Here is a 15,034-nt window from a genome sequence, read left to right on the forward strand (position 1 = left end):
TCAGTAATTGTAGAACTACAAAGTGCTTCTATATGGTATATGTATATGGAGTGTAGAAACAAGGAGGTGGTTTTAATGTTATGGCTGATCAGTGTATTTTATACTGAGAAAGTTGTTACTGATGGTTATGACGTGTTAGACCTGATTTAGGTGTTACCACCATACAAAACATTTTGTAATTAGATTTTCAATGTGTAGCTGGATGTTCATAAAAATGCAAGTTTAACCACAATTCATGTTGATTCAATAAAAATTTATTCCACAAAATCAAACAATTATTTCAATTGTGCCTGAACAGTTTGATTCCCATCCATCTCCACAAGCTGAAAAACACATACACAGGAATCATCACAGGTAACAACAGACTGTAGAAGCACAGACTGTTAGTGCTGGTGCAGCCTTGTGGAAAATTTTCATCCACACTTGCAGAGTACAGAAGTCCAAGTAAAGATAGAACTGGTACCAGCACAGTGACAGTAGAGAGAGAAAACAGCATTGTGGCTTAGAGATTTCGTTAGTGCACAAAAAAAAAGACGTCTAGATAAGATCCACCTAAGACTGAGTTGGTTCTTCAGTTCCTTCAGTCTTCTTGATCAGCCGTGCATCTTGAGGAATCATGTTAGGGATGCCATCAAGGATCGGATATGCGATGCCATGCTCATCGTTGATCAGTTCGTTTGTTGTTTCCTCATATCTGAAAGCAACTGGACTTTAGCATGTTGTGAGGTAAACACATCTCATACAAAGAAATTCAATGTTTTCACCATGTTTGTTTATTAGGATTTTAACGTTGTTTTACACTTTGGTTACATTCGTGACAGGACAGGTAGTTAATGGTTACACAAGATTCATCAGTTCACAAGGTTATATTGAACACAGTCATGGACAATTTAGTGTCTCCAATTTACCTCACTTGCATGTCTTTGGACTGTGGAAGGAAACCGGAGGACCTGGAGGAAACCCACACGGACACGGGGAGAACATGCAAACTCCACACAGAAAGGACCCGGACCGCCCCACATGGGGATCAAGCCCAGGATCTTCTTGCTGTGAGGCGACAGTGCTACCCACGGAGCCGCCGCAATGTTTTCACCATAGTTGCATCACATTACTGCTGAAGCATATTAAGGGTGGTTTTGGAGTCGCAACGATTTAATCTTGTTGTAATCCAGCTTTAGATCATACAGACTAACAGTATGTATTAAGAAGTTCAGCGTTATAAATGATCTGCTGCTTTAAAATACCACCAGATAATTTGTTAATACAGTCCTATCACAATTATTTATTATTTAACTCTCTCTCTATATATATATATATATACAGTGTATCACAAAAGTGAGTACACCCCTCACATTTCTGCAAATATTTTATTATATCTTTTCATGGGACAACACTATAGAAATAAAACTTGGATATAACTTAGAGTAGTCAGTGTACAGCTTGTATAGCAGTGTAGATTTACTGTCTTCTGAAAATAACTCAACACACAGCCATTAATGTCTAAATGGCTGGCAACATAAGTGAGTACACCCCACAGTGAACATGTCCAAATTGTGCCCAAAGTGTCAATATTTTGTGTGACCACCATTATTATCCAGCACTGCCTTAACCCTCCTGGGCATGGAATTCACCAGAGCTGCACAGGTTGCTACTGGAATCCTCTTCCACTCCTCCATGATGACATCACGGAGCTGGTGGATGTTAGACACCTTGAACTCCTCCACCTTCCACTTGAGGATGCGCCACAGGTGCTCAATTGGGTTTAGTCCATCACCTTTACCTTCAGCTTCCTCAGCAAGGCAGTTGTCATCTTGGAGGTTGTGTTTGGGGTCGTTATCCTGTTGGAAAACTGCCATGAGGCCCAGTTTTCGAAGGGAGGGGATCATGCTCTGTTTCAGAATGTCACAGTACATGTTGGAATTCATGTTTCACTCAATGAACTGCAGCTCCCCAGTGCCAGCAACACTCATGCAGCCCAAGACCATGAAGCTACCACCACCATGCTTGACTGTAGGCAAGATACAGTTGTCTTGGTACTTCTCACCAGGGCGCCGCCACACATGCTGGACACCATCTGAGCCAAACAAGTTTATCTTGGTCTCGTCAGACCACAGGGCATTCCAGTAATCCATGTTCTTGGACTGCTTGTCTTCAGCAAACTGTTTGCGGGCTTTCTTGTGCGTCTGCTTCCTTCTGGGATGACGACCATGCAGACCGAGTTGATGCAGTGTGTGGCGTATGGTCTGAGCACTGACAGGCTGACCTCCCACGTCTTCAACCTCTGCAGCAATGCTGGCAGCACTCATGTGTCTATTTTTTAAAGCCAACCTCTGGATATGACGCCGAACACGTGGACTCAACTTCTTTGGTCGACCCTGGCGAAGCCTGTTCCGAGTGGAACCTGTCCTGGAAAACCGCTGTATGACCTTGGCCACCATGCTGTAGCTCAGTTTCAGGGTGTTGGCAATCTTCTTATAGCCCAGGCCATCTTTGTGGAGAGCAACAATTCTATTTCTCACATCCTCAGAGAGTTCTTTGCCATGAGGTGCCATGTTGAATATCCAGTGGCCAGTATGAGAGAATTGTACCCAAAACACCAAATTTAACAGCCCTGCTCCCCATTTACACCTGGGACCTTGACACATGACACCAGGGAGGGACAACGACACATTTGGGCACAATTTGGACATGTTCACTGTGGGGTGTACTCACTTATGTTGCCAGCTATTTAGACATTAATGGCTGTGTGTTGAGTTATTTTCAGAAGACAGTAAATCTACACTGCTATACAAGCTGTACACTGACTACTCTAAGTTATATCCAAGTTTCATGTCTATAGTGTTGTCCCATGAAAAGATATAATGAAATATTTGCAGAAATGTGAGGGGTGTACTCACTTTTGTGATACACTGTATATATTAAAACCACCTCCTTGTTTCTAAACTCACTGTCCATTTTATCAGCTCCACTTACCATATAGAACCAGTTTGTAGTTCTACAGTTACTGACTGTAGTCCATCTGTTTCTCTACATACTTTTTTAGACTGCTTTTACCCTGTTCTTCAATGGTCAGGACCCCCACAGAGCAGGTATTATTTAAGTGGTGGATCATTTTCAGCACTGCAGTGACACTGACATGGTGGTGGTGTGTTAGTGTGTGTTGTGCTGGTATGAGTGGATCAGACACAGCAGTGCTGCTGGAGTTTTTAAACACCTCACTGTCACTACTGGACTGAGAATAGTCCACCAACCAAAGATATCTAGCCAACAGCGCCCCATGGGCAGCGTCCTCTGACCACTGATGAAGGTCTAGAAGATGACCAACTTAAACATCAGCAATAGATCAGTGATCGTCTCCGACTTTACATCTAGAAGGTGGACCATCTAGGTAGGAGTGTCTGACAAGAGTGGACAGTGAGTGGACATGGTATTTAGAAACTCCAGCAGCACTGCTGTGTCTGATCCACTCATACCAGCACAACACACACTAACACACCACCACCATGTCAGTGTCACTGCAGAGCTGAGAATGATCCACCACCTAAATAATACCAACTTTTTAGTGGTCCTGACCATTGAAGAACAGCATGAAAGGGGGCTAGTACAAAGTGCTTCTATATGGTAAGTGGAGCTGATAAAATGGACAGTGCGTGTAGAAACAGGGAGGTGGTTTTAATGTTATGGTTGATCGGGGTATATAAAGATTCGAAACTGGTGTTCCAAATAATGTGGCCAGTAATTGTTTATTACCGGTTTGCCTAAACTGCTACAGTACTGATCACTTTATATCCTCATTTAAATTACTACAGTGCAATAATAACTAGTGTTAACATATATCGCTATGTAAATGTTCTACATGTTCTATATATTTATTTTTATATTTATATACTTATTTTTTATCTTGTACCAAGTTTATATATGTTTTTATTGCTGCTGGTCCTACTGAGAGCTACCAAACAAAGTCTCGTTATATAACTACAATGACAATAAAGTCTTATTTCATTAGCCCTTAAATCCACAGACAGTAATAGTGTAAACTGTTCCACTCTAAAGCTTGTACAGGTTTAGTGAACATTATACTGGGATGTTTGATGTGAGATGTGTGATGATTACCTGAGAGGTTTCTTGGAGAGAGGACACACCAGAAACTGCAGCAGTGAAACATCGAACTGTTCGTCCTTCACTGCAGCTGAAGTCTGAAACAACCTCAGACCTGATCCGATATTCACAAACCCTCTGATACACTGTGTAGATAATCTGATCAGTACATTCTGAGACATGTCCGATAAACAGCGTTTATAAAGAATCAAACCAAACTAGTTTAACCTGTCCTCAATCCGCAACACCATACACATACACGGTGCGTCTCAATAATCGGTTTAGAGGAAACACAATCAGCACAAACGTTCCTATCAAGCAACAAGCTTCCCCGAGCGCTGATTATTGTTTTGATCTTTATCAAATCACTCACTCACTCACTCAGACATTCACTCACTCATTTATTCATTCACTCATTTATTCATTCACTCACTCATTCACTCACTCATTTATTCATTCACTCACTCACTCACTCACTCACACATTCACTCACTCACACATTCACTCACTCATTTATTCATTCACTCACTCATTCACTCACTCACTCACTCACACATTCACTCACTCATTTATTCATTCACTCACTCATTCACTCACTCACTCACTCACACATTCACTCACTCACACATTCACTCACTCATTTATTCATTCACTCACTCATTCACTCACTCACTCACACATTCACTCACTCATTTATTCATTCACTCACTCACTCACTCACTCACACATTCACTCACTCACACATTCACTCACTCATTTATTCATTCACTCACTCACTCACTCACTCAGACATTCACTCACTCACACATTCACTCACTCATTCACTTACTCACTCACTCAGACATTCACTCACTCATTTATTCATTCACTCACTCACTCACTCACTCACTCAGACATTCACTCACTCACACATTCACTCACTCATTCACTCACTCACTCACTCACACATTCACTCACTCACACATTCACTCACTCATTTATTCATTCACTCACTCACTCACTCACTCACTCACTCACTCACTCAGACATTCACTCACACACATTCACTCACTCATTTATTCATTCACTCACTCACTCAGACATTCACTCACTCATTTATTCATTCACTCACTCATTCACTCACTCACTCACTCACACATTCATTCACTCACTCATTTATTCATTCACTCACTCATTCACTCACTCACTCACTCACACATTCACTCACTCATTTATTCATTCACTCACTCATTCACTCACTCACTCACTCACACATTCACTCACTCACACATTCACTCACTCATTTATTCATTCACTCACTCACTCACTCACACATTCACTCACTCACACATTCACTCACTCATTTATTCATTCACTCACTCACTCACTCACTCAGACATTCACTCACTCACACATTCACTCACTCATTCACTCACTCACTCACTCACTCAGACATTCACTCACTCATTTATTCATTCACTCACTCACTCACTCACTCACTCAGACATTCACTTACTCACACATTCACTCACTCATTCACTCACTCACTCACTCACACATTCACTCACTCACACATTCACTCACTCACTCACTCACTCACTCACTCACTCACTCACTCAGACATTCACTCACTCACACATTCACTCACTCATTTATTCATTCACTCACTCACTCACTCACTCACTCAGACATTCACTCACTCACACATTCACTCACTCATTCACTCACTCACTCACTCACACATTCACTCACTCACACATTCACTCACTCACACATTCACTCACTCATTTATTCATTCACTCACTCACTCACTCACACATTCACTCACACATTCACTCACTCACACATTCACTCACTCATTTATTCATTCACTCACTCACACATTCACTCACTCACACATTCACTCACTCATTTATTCATTCACTCACTCACTCACACATTCACTCACTCACATTCACTCACTCACTCACTCACTCACTCACACGTTCACTCACTCACTCACTCGTTCACTCACTCACTCATTCACTCACTCATTCACTCACTCACTCACTCACTCACACATTCACTCACTCATGATTTTGGAAGATGAGAGGAAACCTGCAAAACTTCTCAACTGGTGACCAGAGGTTAGGAATAAAACCACAAAAGGGGCACCCACACTAGCCGCTGAGAGACTAGCCGTTAAATATTCTAATAAACATTTAGACAGGTTTTGGCTGTTTTTATTGAATTAGACTTTTAACCCAAATATATAATGGGTAGCACGGTGTAACAGTGCTCTGAGATCTATCCACACATCTGTTAAAGGTATTACTTTAAATAATTTAGTTCTGCGGTTTATACTTCACAAAACATACCAGTAGGTCGACTGGCCACTCTTAATGACTTCCATGTGTAAAACTGTAAATTTGCTTGACGATTTAGTAGACAGGTGTCTGATTTGAACGCAGGGTGTCAGTGTTGCTACATGTTCATGCACCATTATGGCTGAAAGCTGTTTACAGCTGTGTGTAAATAAAAATACACACTCCCACCTAGTACATTCTCATAGAAATACCACATCTCCCTAAAAATCAGCACAGCTCCTGGCTGAGTGTGAATGAGTGATTGTGGATGCCCTTTAATGTCCTAGTGTTTTTAGAAGATACACATATACGTGTGTACAGTACAATAACATTCTTCATTCACATATCCCAGCTTGTTTGGAAGCTGTGGTCAGAGTGCATTGTATGACCCTGGAGCAGACAGGGTTAAGGGCCTTGCTTATACGAGGATGTTCACACATTCACTCACTCTCTAACTCATTTATTTACTCACTCACTCACTCACTCACTCACTCACTCACTCACTCACCTCATTTACCTACTCATTTACTTATTTACTTACTAACTCACACTCACTCACTCATATTTACCTACTCATTTACTTATTTACTTGCTCACTCACACTCACTCACTCACATTTACCTACTCATTTACTTATTTACTTACTCACTCACTCACACATTTACTCACTCACACATTCACTCACTCACTCACTCACACATTTACTCACACATTCACTCACTCACTCACTCACTCACTCACTCACTCACACACTCACTCACTCACTCACTCACTCACTCACTCACTCACTCACTCACTCACTCACACATGTACTCACTCACTCACTCACTCACTCACTCACTCACTCAATTCAAATTCAACAGCAACTTTACTGGCATGACAAATAAGGACAAATAAGCACTGTCCCTGGACCTGTGTTTATAGCATGGGCTTTAAACCTACCAAATATACAAGGATGTTCCTGTAGTTGGTTTTATTCATCTGTTCCTCAATACTTCCCTCAGTTCTGCAGCGGATGCAGCCACCACCATATTCCACTATAGGGATGGTGTTATCCAGGTGATGTTGAGTGCCTGGTTTTTGTCACCGTCGCTGTTCAACTCAAAGAGTTTTATCTTTGTCTTATTGACCAGAGAACCTTTTTCCTCATGTTTGCCAATTTCCCATGGATGTTCTTGATGGACTCTCTTTTCAAGGACAAATTGCCTATTTAAGGATGTGCCACAGCATCTCATTGAGTCAGACCAATCCAAAGCTTTAATTTATTTTTCTTTGAGCCGTTCAGTGGTGGGCTTGCTTGTGAGCTTTGGAACTGTGCTTTAGCTTTAGGTCACAAACTGACTGGCAGATTTTCTCCCTCAGGATTTTCTGATAAGAGCAGAATTCATGTTTCATCACCTGACAAGTTGTCCAGGTCCTGCAGAAGCAAAGCAGCCCCAGATCATCACACTACCACCATCATGTTTGACTTATGGTGGAATCCAGTGTTAACTTTATGCCAGATGTAACTGCACCCATGTCTTTCCAAAAAGTTCCACCTTTCTCTCATCAGTCCATAGAATATTATCCCAAAAGTTTTAAGGGTCATGTTTTTTTTTTTTTTTGCGCTGTGTAACTCTCCTATGGATGGCATTTTTGCAATGTCTTTTAACTGTGAAATCATGTAGACTGACCTTCACTGAAGCAAGTAAGGCCTGCAGTTCTTTTGATATTTAGATTATTTTGTAACCTCTAGGATGAGTTGTTGATGCATTCTTGGTGAAATTTTGGTAGCCGGCCACTCCTGGGATGGTTCACCCCTGAACAGAGTTATCACAGTGTGGATAATGGCTCTCACTGTGGTTTGCTGTAGTCCCAGAGCTTTAGCAATGGCTTTGTTACCTTTTTCAGACTGGTAGATTTTAATGACTGTTGTTTGATGTTTAGATTTGACAGTTCTGGCATTAATAAAATAAAGATTTTCGAATCCCCAGGTAAGCGTCACACACGCACCCGGCGTTACATCCACATAATGTAAAAGAAAACGTGATATATCAGACCAGGCCACCTTCTTCCATTGCTCCGTGGTCCAGTTCTGATGCTCACTTGCCCATTATTGGCACTTTTGGCGGTGGACAGGGGTCAGCATGGGCACCCTGACTGGTCTGCAACAATGCAGCCCCATATGCAACAAACTGCCATGCACTGTGTATTCTGACACCTTTCTATCAGAACCAGCATTAACTTCTTTAGCAGTTTGAGCTACAGTAGCTCATCTGTTGGATCACAGGCCAGCCTTCGCTCCCCACGTGCATCAAAGAGCCTTGGCCGCCCATGACCCTGTCGCCGGTTTACCACTCTTCCTTCCATGGAGCACTATTGATAGATACTGACCACTGCAGACTGGGAACACCCCACAAGAGCTGCAGTTTTGGAGATGCTCTAACCCAGTTGTGTAGCCATCACCTAATATATCCCACCTACTAACAGGTGCCGTGATGAAGAGATAATTAGTGTTATTCACTTCACCTATCAGTGGTCATAATGTTATGCCTGGTCTGTGTATATATTTTTTTGTTATTCAACATACCTTACTGCATATATCCACTTATCCACATGTACACACATCTCTTTTGACTCTGTTCCTATTCTATTAATATATATATTGCACCTGCTTTTAAAAGGAAGTCATCCAAGAAATTGAAGAGAAAGTGGATGTTTTATTAAGAAAACAAACCCAAACATGAAGCCAAAATGTAGAACTGATAGCTAAAGTCAAAGGTACTTGCATTGGCCTAACCAATCCTGATCACACTGAAAATGTATGATGGATTTTAAACTGCAAGTGAAACTCTCGAAACCTCTGGTAATGGTACTTGATCATGGGAATGGGCTCAAAATTGAACCAAAATGCTATCATGTTCGCTTAGGTCCAGCCCGGAAAATACTGGGTATAAAGCAGAAATACACCATAAACGTCACTCTCCCTCCCTCTCTCTCTCTCACACACACATACATACACTCATTCTGTGGAATAAAACAGACAATACCGGCATGTTTTTGCAGATATATACAGAAAATGCTGAACTGCAGATATAGAGTGGAAATTGAACCTGGGTTGCTGAAGCTGTGTGGTACAGCATTACCTACTACTACTACTAACACTGTCTGTTGCTGCTGTGTGTATACATTACTTTCTAATATTGTATCGAAAAATTTGAATGGATAAGGTCCCCAGAGTCCAGAGCCTATGTAGTACTCAACCACCTTCTACACGGCTGTGTCTCTAATACTGGTCATATTTAGCCATTATTTTTTTAACCATTTTATCCTGGCCAGGATAAAGCACTGGGTGCAAGGTGGGATGCTGAGTGCACAGACCCTGGACAGTGAACCACCTGTCTGGGAAAGATGCCTCATCATATATATTTTGGATTTCTTGTGAAGAATTTTGCTCTGACAGTCTAAATAGCTTATTTTTCTCTCAGTGTTCTGTTCCCTGTTGGGCCCTGAGAGAAAGCAACACATACTGAAAATGTCCCCTACAATGATTCAGTAATCAGCCTCTGGGCTTGGTGAGCACCATAACTGGTACATCTAATGGCTTCTGCTGCAGACAGTCTGGACTCAGAGGAGCAGCTTTCACACATAGCTTAGAGGTATAAGTAAATGGGATTGGACCTTTATTTGATTTTCTTTGGTGAGCAATGAACATTACAGAAAAAGCTTATATAAAGAAAACCACAGAAACCTAGAGTTCTTCTCTGGAGCATTTTGTGTTTATAGAGTAATGGTGTAGACACTGGCGGACAATTTGTTTTTTCATTTTCAAGGCAGCAACATGCAGAGGGTGAAACAGAAGCCTCAAGATTATATTAACATATACATCGACCAGGCATAACATTATGACCATTGACTGGTGAAGTGAATAACACTGATTATCTCTTCATCACAGCACCTGTTAGTGGGTGGGATATATTAGGCAGCAAGTGAACATTTTATCCTTGATGTGTTGGAAGCAGGAAAAATGGGCGAGCGTAAGGATTTGAGCGAGTTTAACAAGGGCCAAATTGTGATGTCTGCAGTGGTCAGTATTAAATGTGGTCCTAGGAAGGAGCAGTGGTAAACCGGTGACAGGGTCATGGGCGGCCAAGGCTCATTGATGCACGTGTGGTCCGATCCAACAGACGAGCTACAGTAGCTCAAATTGCTGAAGAAGTTAATGCTGGTTCTGATAGAAAGGTGTCAGAATACACAGTGCATCGCAGTTTGTTGCGTATGGGGCTGTATAACCGCAGACCATTCAGAGTGCCAATGCAGACCCCTGTCCACCACCGAAAGCACCAACAATGTGCACGTGAGCATCGGAACTGGACCACGGAGCAATGGAAGAAGGTGGCCTGGTCTGATGAATCACGTTTTCTTTAACATCATGTGGATGGCTGGGTGCGTGTGTCATTTACCTGGGGAACACATGGCACCAGGATGCACTATGGGAGGAAGGCAAGACGGCAAAAACAGTGTGAGGCTTTGGGAAATGTTCTGCTGGGAAACCTTGTGTCCTGCCATCCATGTGGATGTTATTTTGACACGTACCACCTACCTAAGCATTGTTGCAGACCATGTGGCAGGATAATGCACTCTGCCACAAAGCAAAAATGGTTCAGTAATGATTTGAGGAGCACAACAACGAGTTTGAGGTGTTGACTTGGCATCCAAATTCCCCAGATCTCAATCCAATCGAGCATCTGTGGGATGTGCTGGACAAACAAGTCCGATCCATGGAGGCCCCACCTCACAACTTACTGGAGTTAAAGGATCTGCTGCTAACATCTTGGTGCCAGATACCACAGCACACCTTCAGGGGTCTAGTGGAGTCCATGCCTCGACAGGTCGGGGTTGTTTTGGCAGCAGAAGGGGGGACCAACCACTGTCAATTTTATCAGCTCCACTTTTACAATTACTGACTGTAGTCCATCTGTTTCTCTGCATGCTTTGTTAGCCCCCTTTCATGCTGTTCTTTAATAGTCAGGTCTCTCCCAGGACAACCACAGAGCAGGTATTATTAAGGTGGTGGATCATTCTCAGCACTGCAGTGACAATGACATGGTGGTGGTTTGTTAGTGTGTGTTGTGCAATGCTGCTGGAGTTTTAAACACCTCACTGTCACTGCTGGATTGAGAATGGTCCATCAACCAAAATATCCAGCCAACAGCGCCCCGTGGGCAGCATCCTGTGGCCACCGATAAAAGGTCTAGAAGATGACCAACTCAAACAGCAGCAATAGATAAGCGATCGTCTCTGACTTTACATCTACAAGGTGGACCAACTAGGTAGGAGTGTCTAATAGAGTGGACAGTGAGTGGACACAGTATTTAAAAACTCCAGCAGCGCTGCTGTGTCTGATCCACTCATACCAGCACAACACACACTAACAAACCACCACCATGTCATTGTCACTGCAGTGCTGAGAATGATCCACCACCTAAATAATAACTGCTCTGTGGGGGTCCTGACCACTGAAGAACAGGGCGAAAGCAGGCTAAAAAGGTATGTAGAGAAACAGATGGACTACAGTCAGTAATTGTAGAACTACAAAGTGCTTCTATATGGTAAGTGGAGCTGATAAAATGGACAGTGAGTTTGATCAGTGTATTATGTATGGGTTGAATAATTGTTATCTGGCAGTATTATTAAAAGTATTATTAAACCTGCTACTTTTCTTTGTTTGCTGTATTCATCTCCTGATGAAGGCTTCATTTAGAATAATAAATCCTTATTTCTTTGGGGAGTTGAATATATCTCATTGCAATTGTACATTATTTTCACTACAGTGTACACATACTTTGAAAATATCTGTATTACCCACAGTGATTTTCCTCATCACTATATAATGTTGGTACACTTTTTGTCTATTTCCATAAATTCTTAATTGTCTAAGTCCTTTACACATCTGCATGCAGTAGATAAAACCACACAATGACTTCTCTTGGCAGAAACTGTAATTGAATAAGGTCAGAAGCTCAAGCTGAAAGCTCTGAGATTCATTTTTCTAGTTTTCCACCAGCTGACCTAGCATTTTATCTCTCACAGGCCTCATGGCAATCTGAAATGTTTTAATAGACACAGTGAAAGTAGATGGAGGTGTTTTTTATTCTCAATAATTTTGATTTACAACAGTGTTCATAATTAAAAAGGCAGCTGCCTAAATAAACTCTTCTGGTTACACAACAGTAAAATGCAATCTGGTGTGGAAGAACTTTAAATAGTCGTGATTAGGACTAGAAAACAAGTCCAGGTGGGGTTTTGGGCTCATTCATTAGTAACAATGGCCTGGTTTTACTTTTCAGTTCTCACATTCCAGGAGCTACCAATTAACATGTACATTTGAGGTCAAAACTTGATGGATGACCAGACTTGTTGTGGTCATCATGTACATTCACAATGCAAACAATGCACCATAAGCTTGTTGGTCATTAATTTCCAAAATAGCCTATAACAAAAATTGTGTGCAGATACACACCAATCAGCCATAACATTAAAACCACCTCCTTGTTTGTTTCTACACTCACTGTCCATTTTATCAGCTCCACTTACCATAAAGAAGCACTTTGTAGTTCTATAATTACTGAGTGTAGTCCATCTGTTTCTCTGTCCACTCAATGTCCACTCTATTAGACACTTCTACCTAACTGGTCCACCTTGTAGATGTAAAGTCAGAGACGATCGCTCATCTATTGCTGCTGTTTGAGTTGGTCATCTTCTAGACCTTCATCAGTGGTCACAAGATGCTGCCCACAGGGTGCTGTTGGCTGGATATTTTTGGTTGGTGGACTATTCTCAGTCCAGCAGTGACAGTGAGGTGTTTAAAACTCCAGCAGCATTGCTGTGTCTGATCCACTCATACCAGCACAACACACCACCCAGTCATCCACCGCCCAAATAATACCTGCTCTGTGGTGGTCCTGACCATTAAGGAACAGGGTGAAAGCAGGCAAAAATAAGTATGTACAGAAACAGATGGACTACAAATTCCGTCAGTAATTGTAGAACTAAAGTGCTTCTATATGGTAAGTGGAGATGATAAAATGGACAGTGAGGGTAGAAACAAGGAAGTGGTTTTAATGTTATGGCTAATCAGTGTATATATATATATATATATATATATATATATATATATATATATATATATATATACAGTATATATACTGTATATATATATATATAATATATATTTATATTTATATATATTTATATTTACAACACAAAATTAGGCATCAGTACTATTATCAGTTAAACACTGGCCAGAAATTTCATCTAAACACAACTTGACACAACACACACACACACACACACACACAGACACAGACACAGACACACACACACACATTTTTGCATTTTGGACACATTTTGGATTACAGTGATTAAGGTGAAACTAAAGAGTTAAATGTTCTGGGCCCTGACTGCCCAAAGCTCATCTTAACTTTAAGAGACAGCGCTCAAAGTCATTTCACTGCTTTCCTTTCTTAAATGATCTTTATGCCAGGCTGTGCTTGGGGAAAGCAGGCTGCATTAGGTATCCAAACCATCAAGCACTTTTGATTAATGTGGTTGATTTTTTTTGTCCCTGAGAGAAAATAGGCCACTGGGATGAGGTTGCTGTTCTCAGTGAGCACAAAATGACTTTGTCTGCATTCTTAAATAGGATCTTTAATCTTCACTTATTGTAACATTCCTTTTAAGGCCTAAAAGTCCTCTATGGTTGGTTAATTATTTATATTTTATTTGAACTTACTGCTTATAAAAGTTTTCATGAAGGTCTATACTCCAAAAATACAACCACTGTGTTTCCTTTAAACATTTTATTATGAAAAATCCTTAGAAATAATATGGACATTTGTAAAATATTAGCATTTGCTGACATTAAACTGCATAACTTAAATGTATCAGAATGCTGTGTTCATGTCCAAGTGGGAACTGGACATTTTTTCAAAGTAAAAAAATAAATGTCAATACAATTGTTGCTTAATTCATTAATACTTTGGGACTATTTTTAATACTCAATACAATTGAGGTCAAAGGTAACATGACGTACACCATGGCAGTCTTGTGATTTAAATCGGTGGTCCTCAACCACTGGGCCACAGACCGGTACCGGTCCTTGGGTCATTTATTACTGGGCCACACAGAAAGAATAAATAATTAGAGATCACATCATCAGCAATGAAAATACTACTTTTTTACGGGGGTTAATGTCTCCAATCACCCCCAGGTTGGAGCAGCGTCTCGTTGCAGCGAAAAAGGTTATTTTGTGAGTTATATATACAGGTATATACAGTATGTATATAATTGCAATACCAAGTACTAGCTTACTGTCCATTTTTAAGACTGAAAACATCTAAATAAGCAGAGATGCTCTAAGAGGAGCCAAGTCTGTTATTTTCCGGTTCCCATTTGTCAAGAACACAGCTCATGCAAACGCCACAGACCTGAGACATGTGAGGAAAAAAGAATAAATATGAAAACATTGCAAACACCTGCTACACAGTAGCAAAAATATCAAAACCGTTAATCCAGTCTTTAAATGTACCACTAAATCAGCCCCTTTAACTCACTTTAAATCAACATTGTTT

At 41.1% G+C, this 15,034-nt stretch overlaps 2 protein-coding genes across 2 annotated transcripts; both read right to left on the minus strand.

Moving 5' to 3' along the window:
* Window positions 1–232: 232 nt before the first annotated feature.
* LOC134319098 (phosphatidylinositol N-acetylglucosaminyltransferase subunit Y-like) lies at window positions 233–594 on the minus strand. The gene has a single exon (XM_063000094.1). The coding sequence runs from the start codon at window positions 494–496 to the stop codon at window positions 281–283; it is 216 nt and encodes a 71-aa protein (XP_062856164.1). The 5' UTR covers window positions 497–594; the 3' UTR covers window positions 233–280.
* On the minus strand, window positions 553–4,362 carry LOC134319097 (protein preY, mitochondrial-like). Its single transcript, XM_063000093.1, has 2 exons — window positions 4,114–4,362; window positions 553–694 (listed from the first exon to the last, which is right to left on the minus strand). The coding sequence occupies exons 1-2, from the start codon at window positions 4,278–4,280 to the stop codon at window positions 553–555; spliced, it is 309 nt and encodes a 102-aa protein (XP_062856163.1). The 5' UTR covers window positions 4,281–4,362.
* Between the last annotated feature and the right edge of the window lie 10,672 nt (window positions 4,363–15,034).

Source organism: Trichomycterus rosablanca, chromosome 8 (genome assembly GCF_030014385.1).
Source record: "Trichomycterus rosablanca isolate fTriRos1 chromosome 8, fTriRos1.hap1, whole genome shotgun sequence".
Taxonomy (NCBI): Eukaryota; Metazoa; Chordata; class Actinopteri; order Siluriformes; family Trichomycteridae; genus Trichomycterus; species Trichomycterus rosablanca.